This window comes from Coffea arabica, chromosome 6e (genome assembly GCF_036785885.1).
Source record: "Coffea arabica cultivar ET-39 chromosome 6e, Coffea Arabica ET-39 HiFi, whole genome shotgun sequence".
Classification (NCBI taxonomy): Eukaryota; Viridiplantae; Streptophyta; class Magnoliopsida; order Gentianales; family Rubiaceae; genus Coffea; species Coffea arabica.
The window spans coordinates 7,293,471-7,310,396 of NC_092321.1; the positions used below are offsets into that span (position 1 = coordinate 7,293,471).

General features: G+C 37.9%; 1 protein-coding gene and 1 long non-coding RNA gene across 6 annotated transcripts; one reads left to right on the forward strand and one right to left on the reverse strand.

The window, feature by feature from the left end:
* Positions 1–4,278: 4,278 nt before the first annotated feature.
* Positions 4,279–9,212, reverse strand: LOC113696232 (probable inactive receptor kinase At2g26730). Its single transcript, XM_027215639.2, has 2 exons — positions 7,103–9,212; positions 4,279–5,374 (listed from the first exon to the last, which is right to left on the reverse strand). Exons 1-2 carry the CDS (start codon positions 8,457–8,459, stop codon positions 4,707–4,709), a joined length of 2,025 nt encoding a protein of 674 aa, XP_027071440.2. The 5' UTR covers positions 8,460–9,212; the 3' UTR covers positions 4,279–4,706.
* Positions 9,213–10,536: 1,324 nt separating this feature from the next.
* On the forward strand, positions 10,537–15,004 carry LOC113694705 (uncharacterized). Of its 5 annotated transcripts, XR_011816840.1 has the most exons (7): positions 10,553–10,944; positions 11,088–11,165; positions 11,467–11,543; positions 12,047–12,106; positions 12,706–12,891; positions 13,461–13,648; positions 14,779–15,004. It is a non-coding gene; the product is annotated as an uncharacterized lncRNA (long non-coding RNA). The 5 variants fall into 5 exon arrangements; XR_011816839.1 differs by having other exon boundaries at positions 10,537–11,165; positions 13,458–13,648; XR_003449457.2 differs by having other exon boundaries at positions 10,561–11,165.
* The last annotated feature ends 1,922 nt before the right edge of the window (positions 15,005–16,926 follow it).

Below are 16,926 nucleotides of genomic sequence, written 5' to 3' on the forward strand. Positions count from 1 at the left end.
ATCATCCTTAGCAGCTCCATGGCAGACAACTGACCATATGCATCAATTACTCGCACAGCCAACATGGTTCCTTCAAGTAGCAGGTTCAATTTAAGAATGTAGTTTTCTGATTCCCTACTCTCTCTTTCATTAGAAGAATTATGGGCATTAATAAGAACCGTTGCCAGGAGTAAGGAAAAGGAGAGCAAGCCTTATGGAATTAAAACCACGGTGGGTGGCCAAAAAGGCACAGGACTTTATCGCGTCACATGGTCCTGGATAAGGTTTTAAACAAGTCATTGCTTTAATGATTTCCGACGTGAGCTTATTCCCAGATCTTAAAGCTGCGGCATTACATGATGAAAGTCCCATGTCTGGAATAATAAGTATACCTGCACAACATATATGCGTATAAAATTTGCTATTTCTCTGTTTCTTTCCACTCTTTCTTTAATCTGGTCCTCCTGTGTGAAGGTGGGATAGCACGTGAAGAAAAGTTTGTCAAACTCAATAGCGACCACACCAAAGTAGAGCACTTGCTGCATTAGCAAGAAAGGATCAAAGTAACGTTCGATTCTCATTCCGCAGAAAGAAGCTTTTTTTTTTTTTTGTATCAAAATCATAACGTCTTTCAGCATGCTGCCCATCCAAAATGATGTCCGGGAAGCCCCCTGGAAAAGCTACCTGCTAGCGGTTCCATGATGAAAAGGTCGTCAGGAAATTAATATTATCCGCATTCTTAATAATCAGAAGAAAGATGGGAGCTGATAAAGATTCTGTTTAACGATTGTGGAACGGATTCTGGGAGTTAAAAGATATACGATTGTAGTACTATGCCATATATTCCAGTTTTGGTGCAAAAACTTAACAAAAGCAGAGTCGAGGACCAAGGAAATCTTAGCGTGCTTTAAAAATATTTGCTGCTTTCCAAGGCAGTGACATTGCAGCACTTGTAACTTGTAAGTAAGGCCGCAGCCCACAGGAAATGATTTTCTGGAAAGCAAAGATGGGGACAGAGAAAGAAAGAACAACTATCCAATGCTTATGAAACATCTAGGCGAAGATTTTACACAGTTTTTCCAGTGGTATCGGTGCTTTTAAAATTCTGTCGTGCATTTCAGAGCCAATAATTGGGACCTAAATTTGAATGGAAAAAGATTCATGCACGCCAAAAGATTTCAGAGCTGATACTACTGACTGTGTTTTTTTTTTTTTTTTTTTTTTTTTAAAAAAAAAGTCTTTTCTTTTGACAAAGTAAGGCAAAAGATTTCATATTTACAGAGCAAACAGACATTCAACAGGATGGTTCTTCCCAGGTTTGCATGTACTGCTATGGTACAAGGGGAAATTTACAGGGAGAAAGATGGAGTTGACATGAATTTGGGGGCAGGGAGAAAGATGGAAATCAGGAGTTGATAGATAGATACAATTGGGGCCATCAACATCAAGAGCGTCATATAGATATAATCCAATTGTTGTTCCATAATTGAGTCACCCGCTGATTCGCTCCGATTTCTTTCCAACGACATTCTCATTCTCACGCCTATAGTCTATTTTATCAAAAGTCTCACCCTCCCTCCAAAAGCCAAAACTAACTACTGCTCTTAATAAAGCGGAAAAGCTATTAATGTCATCGGCCTACCCTTCAAATGGGGACCCCATGGCTTTGGCTTTGGCTTTGAGTTTGGCATCCAAAGAACAACAATCATTATTAACGTCAAGTGCATTTTTGTCCAGTGCTCAATTTAAGCTCCATGCTTCTGTTTAGATACACAGATGGGCACTACTACTGCTATGACACATCTGATTAACCCGAGAAGAATCTGAGCAGAAGGGGATTAGTACGTGTAATTACACGAGAATGAGATATCTCAAATCATGCCAACAAGAAAGAGGCTAACTAATCTCCAAATATAGCATCAAAAAAGTAGCATTGGTATGGCTGCTTTAACTTGAAAAGTAAAAAAGCTATGCTACTTAATTAGTCTGATCAGACAGAAAGGAGGGGCAATTACATTTCCTGGTTTTGTTGTCAATGAGGGAGATGCAGCACAATTTCACAAGATGCACAAGCCTGCAAGTCCAAGGCCAAAAGGCAAAGGAGAAGTGCCATTTTGTTTACGACAAAGGAAACAAATGTCTGTTATTCCTTAATTGATTGAGACTTTCAGTGATCAAACCTTTAAAATTTAGTAATATGTTTGGCCTTCAATTAAGGACTAACGTGTTTCATTGCTCCGTTTCGTGCTTTTCTTTTTCTTTTTTTTTTTTCCTTTTTCTTTTTCTTTTTCCCCCACCATTTTACAAGCTGGAAGAAAGGACCAGCAGTCTCTGGCACATTCATTCCTCCCTTTGTACTAGTTTCCTTTCCTATGCAGGTCAGTCCTAACCTCGACCACTCTTTCTAAGACTGACTGGTAATTCCTCTGCTTTAACAACCGTAAAGAGCTAAAGACCATATGACTTGTGATACATACGACTACTGACTGTGTCAATTGCAATTTTTGCACGTTTTTATCAGGGATAAGCAGATCAGATGGCTCTTGTCTTTCTTTTTGGGAGGGAAAAAAAATAATCGTTGTATTGAAGATTAAGAAAGGAAATGGGGACTTCATTAGTTTTCAAGATTCTGCCCTTCAATTGACTCGAGTGGAGTGGTAGGTCAAGGTTTCAAATCATGTCTCCCATCAATTGTTATAATAAGTGTCTCTTCTAAAATATTCATACCGGTGTTTGATCCGGTGGTGGTTCAATTCCCACCGGTCTCCCGTAGGTCCAATTGGATCTCCTCCCAAATAGATTAGAATAGAGTAAAATATAAATAAAAGCGACGATGACAAAAAAAAAAAAATCAACTTTTGTTTATCTGAATCTCAGCAAGCAAACTCTCTCGAAGAGTGGTGGAAGTATTTAAGAGGCAGGAATTCCAACTCTAATACTGAGTTATCATGTGGAATTTTCTATATTAGAAAAAAGACAAAACAAAGCCAATAGAAAAATAGGCATGTTGTAAAGTTAACTTCGGTAAAATTACAATAATATATATTACCATAGCGTAGGGCAAGGCAAGGAATGCTTTTTTTTTTTTTTTTTTTTGTACTTTTATCAATCCTTAACTCTTACACCATTTCTATTCCTATTTTGACTTATATTTAGGGAGAACTTAACTGGATTAAGTAAGTGGGACTAAGAGAAATGATTCCTGCCTCTGAACTATAGAAACATATTATCACACATTTTCAAATTTCATTATTATAAGTGCAAAGGGTTAGAGGGTGAGCATGGTATGTGCTAGTACGATGCTACCTACCAATTGGTTGCAGTTGCACTTGCACCACAGGGCAGGGCACGACGGATTGCCTACTGCCTGCGCTGCTCCTTTAGCTTGTCAGAGAAAAAGAAATGTCTCCACCAAAAGCGAGCCAGCCTGTTTCCCAATTCCCTGCCCCACCGCCCCGCCCCACCACGATCCCCGTCAGTCTTCCTTCCTCATCACCCGGACGATTAATTCCCGTTTCTCCTCCCCCTTCCATTTTGTAATAACTCTAAAGTACCACCAAAACCAAAGACCCAAAGCCAAAATCAAGCCCCCCCCCCCCCCACTTCCACTTCCACTTCCACTTCCACTTCCACTTCTCATTCCCACTTATCAGCCATTTATGCCACGTGTCAATTTATTGTTCTCCAGTTCAGAATGCCATCATTAGCAACTAATTACTGTCAATACAAATTAGTTCAATTAGTAATTAAAACGGATTATTTTCTTATGAAAAGATCTCCAAAGTATAATGATGATGATCAGAGCTGAATTTACTTGAACAATTTTACACCCAAAACAAAAGGGAGAGAAAAAAAAAACCATTGCCCCATATTTTGGTCTATTCAAGTTTCAACACGCACCAGTTCCCCAGTCAAAAAGAGATTTCAAATTATTCAAGATAGAGGACATTTTTACCAATGAGGATGAAACTTCACTAGATAAGTAGCCAGCGACAAAGAAGTATCAAGAAGTGTGGTGCATAGAGAAAAGTAATACTAAAGAACAAATGAGGCTGAGAGCGAAGGGTGACGCCTGCAGTAACCGAGTCGTCGTCGGCCAGCATCCTCCTTGACATCAATCAAACGTATCGGAATGTGCCTTGGTATGCTACTATCTTTTTGTAATTTCAAAGTAGAATTGTTTGTCAACAAACCAGTTGGCAATTTCCAGTCACATGGTTGCAGAATGACCAAATGGTAGTTTACCCAAATCAAGCCAAGACAGATGCATCCGCTAAGGAGGCATATATTCTTCCAGTCTTTGACTAAAAATCGGTAGTTTCTATTAAACAAAGAATCAAATCAAAAATATAAAACAACTAGTAAATCACAGAATGGTCAATTCCAACCAGTACATGGAATCCCCCAACTCCCACGGAACTATTTAAATCTTCAAATCTTCAACTATCACCGCATCCCCCCCCCCCCTCCCATCCAAAAGGAAAAACAAAAAAAAAAAAAATTAATGCACAATTTGAACCCCACCAAGAAAGGGGAAAAAAATAAATTCCTGCCTACGAAAAAATCTAAAGAGAAACACAATGGTGTCAACCCATTATTACAAATTTAATCCCCAAGAACTGTGCAATTTTTTGGGGTGACACCATTATTCCTTTTTTTTTTTTTTGGTGATTTCCAATTTCCCCTAAATGTCGATCTTATTTTTACCATTTTCCACCCGGTAGGGACTAGGGAGTGACACCACGAGGTGACGACCTCGACTCCTGAGGTGTGTGGCTATCTGATCCTTTGGAGGGATCATCAGAGGACTGCCGTAGCCCATCGTCTGTTTCACCTCTGTTCATATCTTCAATCATTCTGACCACCTCTTGCATTGCGGGCCTTTGGTCTGGTACGGTAGCAACGCATGCCATCCCTATTTGAAGAAGCTGCACCATCTCTTCTTCCACATTGTGATATCTCATTAGCTCGACGTCGAATACTTCAGCTGTCCATTCCTCCCTAACAACACTTTGGACCCATCTAGGCAAATCAATGCCTTCTTCACCTAACGAAGCTTGATTTGGCGCTTTGCCCGTTAAGAGCTCCAGTAACAATACCCCAAAGCCGTACACATCAGATTTAAATGTGACTCTGCGAGTTTCAAGCACTTCTGGAGCCCGGTAGCCGGCAACTCGGTGATTGGGAGGGCTCGAGTTGGAGAACAGTGGGTTCAACCCGTAATCTGATACACAGGCGTCCTGGTTTTCTTGCTTGAGGAGGACGTTGGACGACTTAATGTTGCCGTGGACTACTTTTCCTGAAACGTGGAGGTGCGCAAGGCCTCTAGCAGCAGCTAGGGCAATCCTCATCCTACTATCCCAGTCCAATGGTGTACGACCAGACCCTCTGCTCCCTGGAAACATAGAAAGCACCATTCAATAATCGGGTTCTAAATTATAGTTTTGAGTATATTGAAGTTCCATAACTATAGAAAACAGTAGCAGGCAAAAAGATAATCTTAATCTACACAACTGTTGCCCGACAAAAAGAATTAAACAAAGGATACGCATATAGCAAATGAGCCGAACCAAAAGGACCAGGAAATGATAATACATTTTAGCTTTAGTTACCGTGTCAAATTTGGATCAAAATAAGGCTTCAAAAGAAAGAAAATTGCCAGTGAAGAAAGAATCAGAAGATTGAGACATTTTAGTAAAAACAATCACAGTTGCTTACTTCCAAAGAATATGTCTGGTACCAGTGCATCAATTATTAGTATTATAAGCATTAGTTGTGATTGAGGAGCGCACTTTTCAATTTTTCAAAATAGCTACAAGCACCTTACCACAGAACTGCGTTTGGCGAAATGGGTTTGATGCGTAATTGGGGTTTACACAGGAATACATTATGAAGATATCGTGAAAGACACAACTTCAGAAAAGGTCATAACTACCATTTTAAAGCTGCTTTGAAAATTGAAATTTATCAATCTGGGTAAAACTGGAAACAGAGTAACAGACCCAGTGATACAACTGTAAGAGAAAAAAGAAAATATTTTCGTATCTTGACAAAGACTACATCTACAGTCTTAGAACATTTTATTAAATCAATCATCATTTATCAGAGAAAGCATGTTGGTCGTATGCAAAGGTACTACTGCAAAGTTAGAACAACGATGTTAATCTGTAAAATAATGGCAATGGACTTAAAACTACAATCACTAGTGCATTCTAACTTTCAAAATTGTTGCAGAACTAGTGCAACAAATTCAAACAAGAGCAGCTCTGCACGTTATAAGCTGGTTAACGGTGTTACATGAGACATTTGCGCAACATCTGAACCGATCAACAACAAAAATATGAATAAACAAAGCAGCAGTTCTTAAAGTAGAGTATTTTCATGTAAGACAATGCAGTGCAATCGCTCAATAATTGAGGGGAGAGGAAACACTCACAATTTGTTCAAGTTTCGAAGTCATCATGCCACGCCACACCAACACCCCCCAAAACCCGAAATAAGAGGTGGTTTTTTTTTTTTTGGGGGGGGGGGGTGGGTGGGTGGGTGGGTTTTGGGGGGAATGGAAACACGAGGGAGATGAAAACATATTGAAAGAGAAGAAAAGCGTGTAAACAAGAAAAAAAGCCCCAGTCTTTAGACTTTTCGAAATCAATCAGTAGCATGACAAGCAGAGAATTAAATGTAGCTATACATTTATCGCATCCATAAATCTGAAAGAAAAGTCTAAAAAATGTAGCACATATCGACAGAGACATGAAAATTCAGACATCACACATTTGTTAGTAGAAAATTCTTCAATCAGGATAGTAATGCAGCAAATAATTTCAAGAGGAAAGAGCGCTTGAAGTCCCAGCGAGTCAGTGGCATATCCACAAGTTAAAAATGATGTATAGGCAAACATAGATTTAAAAAAAAATCAAAACTTTCCAGAGTTGCAGAACTTCGCAACTTCATCTGTATCCAAATTCGGGTTCAATTAACAATATGTAGCAAGGAAAAATTGATCTACAAACAAAAACATCACTCCATTTAGTTAAAAAGTTAAAAGAGAACAATTTTTTCACAGTAAACCAAGAAAAACATGTTGGACATCCAGAAAATTTAGTAGTAATTAAGAACTCACCATGAAGCAAAGCAGATAAGCTACCAGCAGGCATGTAATCAGATACCAACAATTTCTCATCCTTGGAATAGTAATAAGCTCTCAAAGGCAGTACATTATCATGCTTGATCTTTCCCAAGACCTCCAATTGCTGCTCAAACTCTTTCTTACTCACCACCACATCTTTCAGCCTCTTCACCACCACAGTTGTACCTTCTTCCAGAACAGCCTTATAACTAGTCCCCACACTCCCTTTTCCCAAAACCTCAGCAGAAGCCCTCAACAAGTCCTCCAAATCAAAGCTATACCCTCCGCCATCAAAGAATACCAGCTTATTCCTCTCTTCTCCGGCAGAGCCACCGGTGACATCATCTTTAGAGGAAGATGTCCCTGCCTCTGCTGCCCCTCCCACTGCCCCAACGCCTGCCCCAGCTGCCCTTGCAGTTGACGGAGGCTTCTGGGCTTTGGGGGGCTGCTGCTTTCTTCTGCGTAATAGGCAAAGTAGAAGGACTAGTAACAACAAGAGCAGCAATGCTCCGGCAGCCACTGATATTCCGATTATCGCAGCGGTCGAGAGCTTTTTGGACTTTTTGTGGGGTGGATTAGATTGAGGAAGGGATGCAGGGGAGGGGGCTGGGGAGGGGAAAAATGGGTTGCATGGGGGCAATGGGCCGCCACAAAGATTAATGTTACCGGCGAAAGAAGAATCGGGAAATTTCTGCAGAGTTTGTGGGATTGAGCCATTGAGGCGGTTATTGGAGACATTGAATTGCGCTAGGGGTGCGTTAATGCTTGGGAGAGTACCGGTAAAGCCATTGTCTTCAAGAAATAGACCAGTTAAACGGGTTAAATTGTTGACGGAAAATGGGATTGAGCCGGTGAAGTTGTTGTGGGAGATGTCCAAGCGAGTCAGGCGAGTCAACTCGGAGAGACTCGGCGGGAACTCGCTGGAGAACCGGTTGTTCTGGAGGTAGAGGCTGCGTAAGGCCTTGAGGTTGGAGAAGTCGGGGGGGAGTGAACCGGTGAGCCGGTTGGCGCGGAGACTCAGGACCCGGAGCTGAGTCAGACGGCCCAGGGTGTTGGCCGGAATTTGACCGACGAGGCCGACTCCGGGAAGCCTCAAAGAGTAGACGTAGGACTGGTTGGTGTTGCATCCGACGCCGACCCAGTTGCAGGCAGAGTCAGAGGAGTTCCACTGCAAGCGATTCTCGTGAGGGACCCGAGAAATGAAGGAAAGGAGGGCTTGCTTGTCCTGAGTGGGTTCCGAGTTAACTCGAGGATGACTCAGCGTGAATAGCTCCAGTAAAAAGGCAAAGAACAAAGCACGAGAAAGAAAAAGCAGAGCAGAATGAGAATGAGGAAACAATTGCATTGCCATTGGAAGGAATATCGTTGGTTGGGATTTTGGGGATTTTGGCTGCTCTATCTAAACCCAGAAAAAGAATTTGAAAGAATGAGTTGGTGGACGGCGAATGGCTCCCGCTGCTAGTGTTGTACCAGTAATAGCAGCAGCAGTGTTAACAAAAAATTGGAGAGGGACCTCAGTATCAGCAAAAGTGAGTCTCAAGTAAGATGCCATCATCATCATGGGGGGTGTACTGGTGCTGGAGGGGGGGGGTGGGAGTGTCCAGCAAGTGTGTGAGAGTGTGTGTAACGCTTAGGAGAGAGAGAGGGGGGGAGAGAGAGTAAGGGAAGAAAAGAGAGCCAAAAGTAGTCCTGTTCCAGTGGAGAAAGAAGGGGATGGGGATAGTGAGAGAGGGCTTTTTCTCCTTTTCTTTTCTTGCATAGGAATGGGCTGTGGAGAGAGAGAGAGAGAGAGAGAGAGAGAGAGTGTTCACGAGAGGAGACTAGCAGGAGACCAGAGTTGGAGAGAGCACAACCAGAGAAAAAGGCTGAAAAGCAAATTCACAAGTGAAAATAGTGGGACGGGAAGGGAAGGGACTGCGTATATCGAAAAACAGCACTGATTCTGCTGGCGCCAATCGGGAAGATTTAGATACTAGCGCAGATCAGCACTCCGATGAACCGTCGAGTGAAGTGAAAAACGATCTCTCCTTCTTCTTCTTCATTTCTTAACCTCTTGGCTGGCACTCCGGCAGTTATATTTTCAAGCGGTTGTAGTAGCAGTAAGTGTCTGTCTCGTACTACAACTTTAGTCCTCCTGGTTTTAAAAATAACAAAATAAAAAAAAATTAGGCCAGGTTTTTTATTTTCTTTTTTTTTCAAAGGTAAATTTCAAATCTTATAAAAGAAGGGAAAATGTAGAGTTTATAATTGAATAAAATACAGTAAACCCTCTCTTTCTCTCTCTCTTTTATTGATTAACGTCCTCGTGCTTTTAATTAATCTCGAAAAACATCCAAATTAGATCTGAAATTCCTATACTACCCACACTTATTTTTGTCAATCAAACACTGTACTCTTTCCTCCGCCATTTTCCAGCACCAATTCTCACTCCCTTAACACACTGAAAAATGCTCCATCATCTCACCCAGTATGGGTTTCCTTTTTTTTCCCAATCCTTTAATGGCCTGGGCCTCCTTTCTTCTAATTCTTTCATGATTCCCGTGGCCATAGGAGCTTGCCTTTCCCCATGGCCGCGCCTTCGATCTCTCCTACCAAATAGTTCTAGACCCGTTCTCTAGTGACCAGATAGATGCCATCGCAATCTCACATCACCAAGTCTTCTTGGTTTTTCTCGTTTTCAGATTTGTTTGATACCAAAATCGTTATCCATGCAGAAACCAGAGAATGGCCTGTAAGTTTCACCATCAACAGTGGTAGCCGACAGCACTTCTGTGAGTGGTTGATAGCAGTTGGCTGTATATAGTTTGATCAATCAAGGAAGAACATTTCTAAAAGTTTTACTTTGACCCTTTTAAGTTTTTCTTAAACTTGGAAAATATTTTTGGCCCACTAACTTTTGGTAAACCCCCACAAAAGATTTTTTTAAAAAAAAAAAGAGCAAGGAAGGAAAACAATAATAATATGGTGAATTCAATAAGGTCATTTTTGGAAAAAAACGATGATGACTTTTTTAAACTTAAAAAAAAAAAACAAATTTGCAAATTAATAATAAGTAAAATCCAAGCAATTACTCCACTTGGAGATCATTTTTATCATTTTCGCATATATTAGTGAAATTTTTTCATGGTTAAAACATTTTTTAAAATACCTGCACCTATGCAGAATATCTTTAGATTCACTCAAAACTCAAAAGTCCAGCGCTTGGTGGACAACAAACATGAGGCGATTATTTTGCAGCGTGCTGTTGGAGGGAGTATTGGTACCAGACGAAACAATGGCCAAAAATATTTATTTATTTGGTAGACTTGCGCGGAACGGAAGAAAGCAAAAAGTATTTGGACTGGTCGGAATACCTGCCCTCCCCTGTAGGCAGGCTGGGCTCGTATGTCATATTTGTACTTGTCCACTTCTTTCTTCTTTTTTTTTTTTTTAACATAACACTCTAAGAGCCAAAGGCGTTACTGTTCATTTCTTTTGGTCGTCGTCACGTGCCATAAGCATGCCTTCAGTATTTTTTTTTTTCGCGCGAAGCGCGGGTTGTCAGCTTAGGGTTAGACACACAAAATACTTCTTTCCTGACTTTCCTTTCCAAAGCCTCGCCGCCGCCGCTTTTCTTTCCTGCCTTTCCTTTCCAAGATTATAATGCCAAAATCTTCAGTACGTTTAAGCCTCCTCGCTCTTTGCTTATTTTCTTGTAAGTTTGTAGTTTCCTTACTCTTAGTTTCAATGCCAAAGGGGAAGAGAATAAAAAATTGAATGAAAAGAAGGAGATGGAGATTTCAGAACCTGGTGCTAGATCCTCCAAAGCGTGTGGCCAGCATCATTTCTAGCTCAAGGCTTGGGACTTTTCTTTGTTTTTCCCAAATTTATTCTCCTTCGTTATATATATTTTTTCTCAGAAAGCTCCTTCATTCTCCGTTCAAATCAGATTATTTTTTTATATTATTGTTCCTTATTTTTCTTACCCTTTTCAAATCAGGTGGCTTTTTTGATGTGGTTGCTCTTCATCTTTTAAAAAAAAAATCTACAAGAAACTGTTTATCCTCCGTCAGTTCAGGTAACTTTTCTACAAGACCTCCCTTTGCCCCCTCTGTTTATTTTCTTATGTGTTTATCTTTTTTTTTTCCTTTTTAAAATGCATAGAAGCCCTTTGAATTGGGATGTGCGAAAGTATTGATGCGTTTCTAAAGGGCCTTTGAAAGATTTATTTCTATGCAGCAAACTGAACAATATGAGGCAAACAGAAATTTCTAATATAAAGTGCTTAATTTCTATGTTTTATTTACTTTTTTCCTGTACTTCGTCTTTTTTTTAAAAATTTTCTTTTTGGTCAATGACATTTTTGGGTTTGATGGAAGCCTTTGAATATGATGGCGAGGCTTCTTCGAAATGCTTCTTCTCTCGGATGCCTCTATTTTTGCAACCTCTCTCTCCGGTAATTTCCCCACCAAACCAGATTTTGTTCTTATTTTCTTTGTATTTTTGGAGAACAATTTGGTTAGGATTAATGATAGGTAATGGCCCGTTGTAGAAATTTGAAGCATTTTTTTAAAAAAATTTCAGCTTTTTCTCAAATATGTTTTTCACAGCTTTGTTGAGTTTCAACATTTTTACGCTACCTTGTCTTGTTTGTACTATTCTTTTGAAGTTATAGGTGTAATATAGTGTTTATACTTGTTATTAGCAGTTGGAAGCTGCGAATAAATGATTATAATATTATTTCCTATCAATTACGAAAGCCAAATGCTTTACTTTGCTAGCTTGCAGAAGTTGTTCCTTGTTTTTAAAATTATTGAACTTGCATACTGTATAAAGAAAAAGTCTTTTGTTTGATACGTTTTCTAACATCATTTTTCAGTTAGTACTGCTTTTCTTTTTTTATTTTGTTTCTCATTTTCTTCACGAGTCATGACATGAATTTGTTGTTTGTTGATGCAGACTTTATAGGAAAGTCTTGTTAGGGGCATACACTCAACTCTCCTACTTTTCCTCCAAAAGGTACCCGAAGTTTATTTTCCTGCTGAACTGACTTGCATTTGGTCTTCATACCTTCTTAACTTGGTGATCACTTTGATGGGTTTCAAAAATAGATAAAGTAAAATAACTTTTGCATATAAAGTCTATCTTTTTAGGCTTTAGCCCCTTCCCAGTACCAATTAAAACTAATACATATATTTGCTTAGTGTTTGAATACTTCAAACATCTTGTTTATTTAATGTGGCAATTGCATGTTTTCCCCCATATTTTGGGGTTTTCTGTTCACTAAAAAATTATAAAGCACCAAAGTATGCAAGTGTATTACCATATTTTAGCCTTGTACCTCCCTCCTAGAGTATTTTAACATTAAATGCATCATTCTTAATGTAAAAATCACTTGACCCTTTTCCCCCATGTGATTCTTTGAATTAGATGAGTTCTTTTAAGTATAGCTCTTTTGCTGAAATTTGTTGAGTTTGATATTTTTTACATTTGGCTGGGATTGTGTTATTCCTGCTTGAGAGTACCTACATTTTGCTCTTTCTGCAATAGAAAAATATCAATTGTTTTTTTTGGCTTCATTGGTTCATTATGAATATAAGTCTTTTTTTGTATGGAAGGTAGAAGAAAATCCAAGTCAAACGTCAAAGAAAGATTTGGTGCTCAAGTACTATCAGATCACTGCATCATTTGGAAAAGGTTCTATCATGTGGCTTGGCCGCTCTGCCCCTGTCAAACAAGTTCCAGTTGTGTCCACAGCTTCATTTGCTTTGGATATTGCATTTGGGATTGGAGGACTTCCAAAGGTTGGACATCTTATGTGTTTCTTATGCTGCAATGCCAGATGTTGATTTTGAATTATTGTTTCAAGTGCACTAAACATCTGCAAATTTCTAAAGAATCATATTGACATTGTTTTAGAGTGCAAATATACCGCTGAAAGGACTTCTCTCTATCTAATTGGGACTTCAACTAATAGTTGCTGTAATTATTCTTGATTTGAATATTTACATTCTGATTTATCAGTATTTGCAGTTTCCAAACTGTATAGCAAAAGAAAAGCTTTGTCTTGTTCTTGAAAACCTTCACTGAAATGGAAGCTTTTAAATTACTTTGTATCACTATTGGTTTCTGTTAACCTTATCATTTTGTATTACTATTGGATCTGTTTGATGTAATTGGAGTAGTGCATTTTGGCATCGGGCAATATTAGTAGTTCCATGTCCATGGGAGATGTTACCATCCCCAAGCAATTCACTCAGGCTGGCTTATGGGATTGGCTCATAACTTCCATTTCTTGTTTTTAACATGAATACATGAAACTTCGTTATACCTCTATTTTCGCCTGATTTACATGAATATTTTTCCTTAGCAGAAACTTAATGCGACAATCCTGACAAGTGATTTTACTAAATTGGATTTTGAATCCTACAATGGGCCTTCCAGAGGATATAATCAATTGGGGAGCATTGGATACAGCACTGAGTAGTTCTTTTTGAAGTTAAGAAAGCAGCAGTTTCACGTAAGCAAGAATTGGCTTAGATAGCATACACTCATCTTGAGGTATAGGACTCGATACAGTTCCTTCTCTTCTGTGTTTTTCCTTTTCTTTCTCAATTGAAGATTAGAAGTATAGGACTTCTTTATGATCAGTTGCATTTGTTCTGTGTTTCTGGAGTCTGAAAAACCTTAGCAATTATTAAGTGTCAAATATTAAGTTTCAATTATTATAGCATAGAAAATTTCCCTATAAAGGCTTCTATACAAACCTTGGTTTTGCCTTTATAGGTACAGAAATATCCCTTCATGATTTATAGTTTCTTAATACTTCTTATCATATGCTAAATGAAGAATTGAGCTATCAAACCTTAAATTTTTCAGTCACAAAAGATTTTAAATTTTAGATCTAGAAGACACATTATTCTTAGATGAGAATATCTAGAGCTTCTCCAAGGATAAAAGCAACTATGCAATCTAACTTACATGTCAATGCCCCTCTAACTTTTGGAATGGAGTATTGTTTTAACATAACAAAAAGATGTCCTCCCTATAATGAATAAGTTTCCACTTTGTTTTTGCATTTCAGGATCATTCCATTGACTTTGTGTTCTGCCCCTTCCTTGCTCCTCCTCCAAAAAAAATAATAATATAGTTGCTATTTCAATGTTTCACTTTTACGACAACGGAATGAGTTTCATGTTTGGATATTTTGGAGTTAGCACTTGTCGGATTTATCTTTTGGATTAGAATCATTTGTTGCCAGTTAACCTATTTCCAATTTCTTCCTTTGGGTGACATACATGGATGGCCATACTGCAATAAATTGCATTCTGAATTCTTTTAAGTTCAATTTTTTGGAAATAGCAGAATAGCTAATTTATCTGCTTTGGTGGAATTATGAGTTACCATGCAAGTTGCTCTAACTTGACAACTTATAGGATGCTTTATTTCTCATTTCTTTGATACTTAATAATGGACAGAATATATATCATGCTTCTCTTAAGAGGGGAAAAGCTGGTTTAAGATTTTGTATGACTATTACAAGTTTTAAAGTTGTCGAGGTTATCTTGTTTATTTTGGGATCAATCAATGTCTCCTAACCCATTTTCAGTTTCCATGCATTGGTGACGAGATCCATTGCTAACTGTAATGGAATATATACTAAGATTTTATCGTTATAATTTCATGATTAGGTTGTCACGGGAGAGCTTAGCAAATCTTGCCATGGGGACAGCAGAAACAAAATTGCTTTTGGATAGGGGAAAGATGCATTGTGCGTTTCAAGCTCTATGCCAATGTAATTAGTTTATCATGAAATTGTTATAGGTTTTTTTTTGGTTAATCTGTAACTAAATTCCATCAGACACAAACAATTCCATTAAATGGATCCACTTTGAATATGTACAAATCATTTTATTACACTGGGCATCTGCATTTTTTTCCCGCACTATGCTAATACGCGGTTTATGCATTAAACTAGGGAACTAGGGTAAGTAGGGTCATGGGATCGAAAAGAAATCATGTATCTATGGCATTATACATTTCACATCTAATGTATAGTATTTCTGCAAATTTCAAATCCTCTTGTATCTGTAACGATATTTCCTTTTCCAAAACAAGAGAACAACTCGGTTACCGGATTATCTTGTTACATTTATCCCACACTTTTCTATTGTTAATCGATATGTATAACTTCAATGTTAATTTGTATCTAAAATTACTTATCAGCAATCCCAACTACTATTTACATAATTTTAATTCTTTTATGGGCATTTACGTTTTGTAGTCCACCGCGCGAAGCGCGGTTTATCTCTCCTAGTATAGTACTACTGCTGCTGCTGCTAATTTTGTTTTGCAACCGTCGTCGGTGCTAAAAACCTTTGCTGACTTGTATTCCGTACTAATGTGAAGTGCGTGAATCGCACGAATTTTGTACGATGGCAGTGAACTTTATCGCATTTGCACTCGAGGGGTGTGAATCGAAATCGAAATCGAAATCGATAATTCGAAACTTTGAAATCAAAATTTTTTGAAATTTTGGTATCAGAATTTTCGATCGATTTCGATTTCGAATTCATCAATTCCGAATTCGATAAATTCTGATTTTCACCGAATTCATGAATATAAAAATGATTATTATTGTTATATAAATATTATATTACATATATATAAAAAAATATTATATATATGTGTGAAAACGAAATTGAAATCGAAATAGGAATTTCGATTTCACCGAATTCATGAATATAAAAATTATTATTATAATATAAATGTTATATTATATATATTTTTTATATATATATATGAAAAACATATTTGAAATCGAAATAGGAATTTCAAATTCCGATTTAAAAAATTTCATTACCGAATTCGACCAATTCGAAATCGAATTTTCCGATTTTCATTCTGAATTATCGAATTCAATTCGAATTCGATCGATAAATCAAAATTTTTCGATTTTGCACACCTCTACTCGCATCTTAGAGTTAGCATACTGGTAATGCATTAGTATCTTATTTTGCTGCACTCCTTTTTGGGGGGGGGGGTTGTGACAATTATAAGAGAAAAAAGGGGGAGAGAAGGGGAAGAAAATAACGTTGGTGTCTAGTCTACTTTCTGTTTCCGTCTTTGGGGTCCTTTGCTTCTCAATATATTTAAATCTCTTGAAAAAAAAACAAGTACTTTATAGCTTGTTTGTAAAGTGACATTTTCACGTTTATAATAATGTAATCTTTGTTTGTCTTAAGTACATCTTGAAAGCAGAATAATGACAGCTTCTGTGACTGAAAGAGGTAGTTTAGGTGTCAGTTAATTTGTTTCTGTCATTGGCCGTGTGGAGTTCGTAATTAGTGACTTTGTCATCTCGCACTAAGATGCCCCTGTTCTTCACAGGAACAGCTAATTAGTACAATTTGCATGCTCTGATCTCTTTCGTCTAGCCAATAATACATGATGCGTAAGCTACTAATTAATGCAAGTTTAAAACATCTTTATTTGTATGCACCAAAAAGCTTGGGCCCCGTTTGGCTTGATATTTACTATAGTTTTTGTAAAAAAAAATATATATATATATATATATATATATATATATATATATATATATATATATAGTATATCGATTTGATGTATATGAAATGAAAAGATTATGTTTAAAAAATGTAAGAAAAATTTTTGAAGTAAAATGACAGTGAAGTAAACTACTTTTTCCTTTTTTTTTCCCCAAAGAGAAGGGGACAAAAGAAAACAAACCACTTTTGCTCTTGTATAGAGATACAAACGAGTCGAGTTGAGATTTGATTTAATCGAGTTAACTCTTAATTTAGTTTTATGAATCTCGAACT

Excerpts from the sequence above, each read along its gene's own strand:
- LOC113696232 (XM_027215639.2), bottom strand. The coding sequence starts at position 8,459 with ATGGCAATGCAATTGTTTCCTCATTCTCATTCTGCTCTGCTTTTTCTT. Across the intron at positions 5,375-7,102 it reads CTTATCTGCTTTGCTTCATG|GGAGCAGAGGGTCTGGTCGT; the intron begins GTGAGTTCTTAA and ends CTATGTTTCCAG.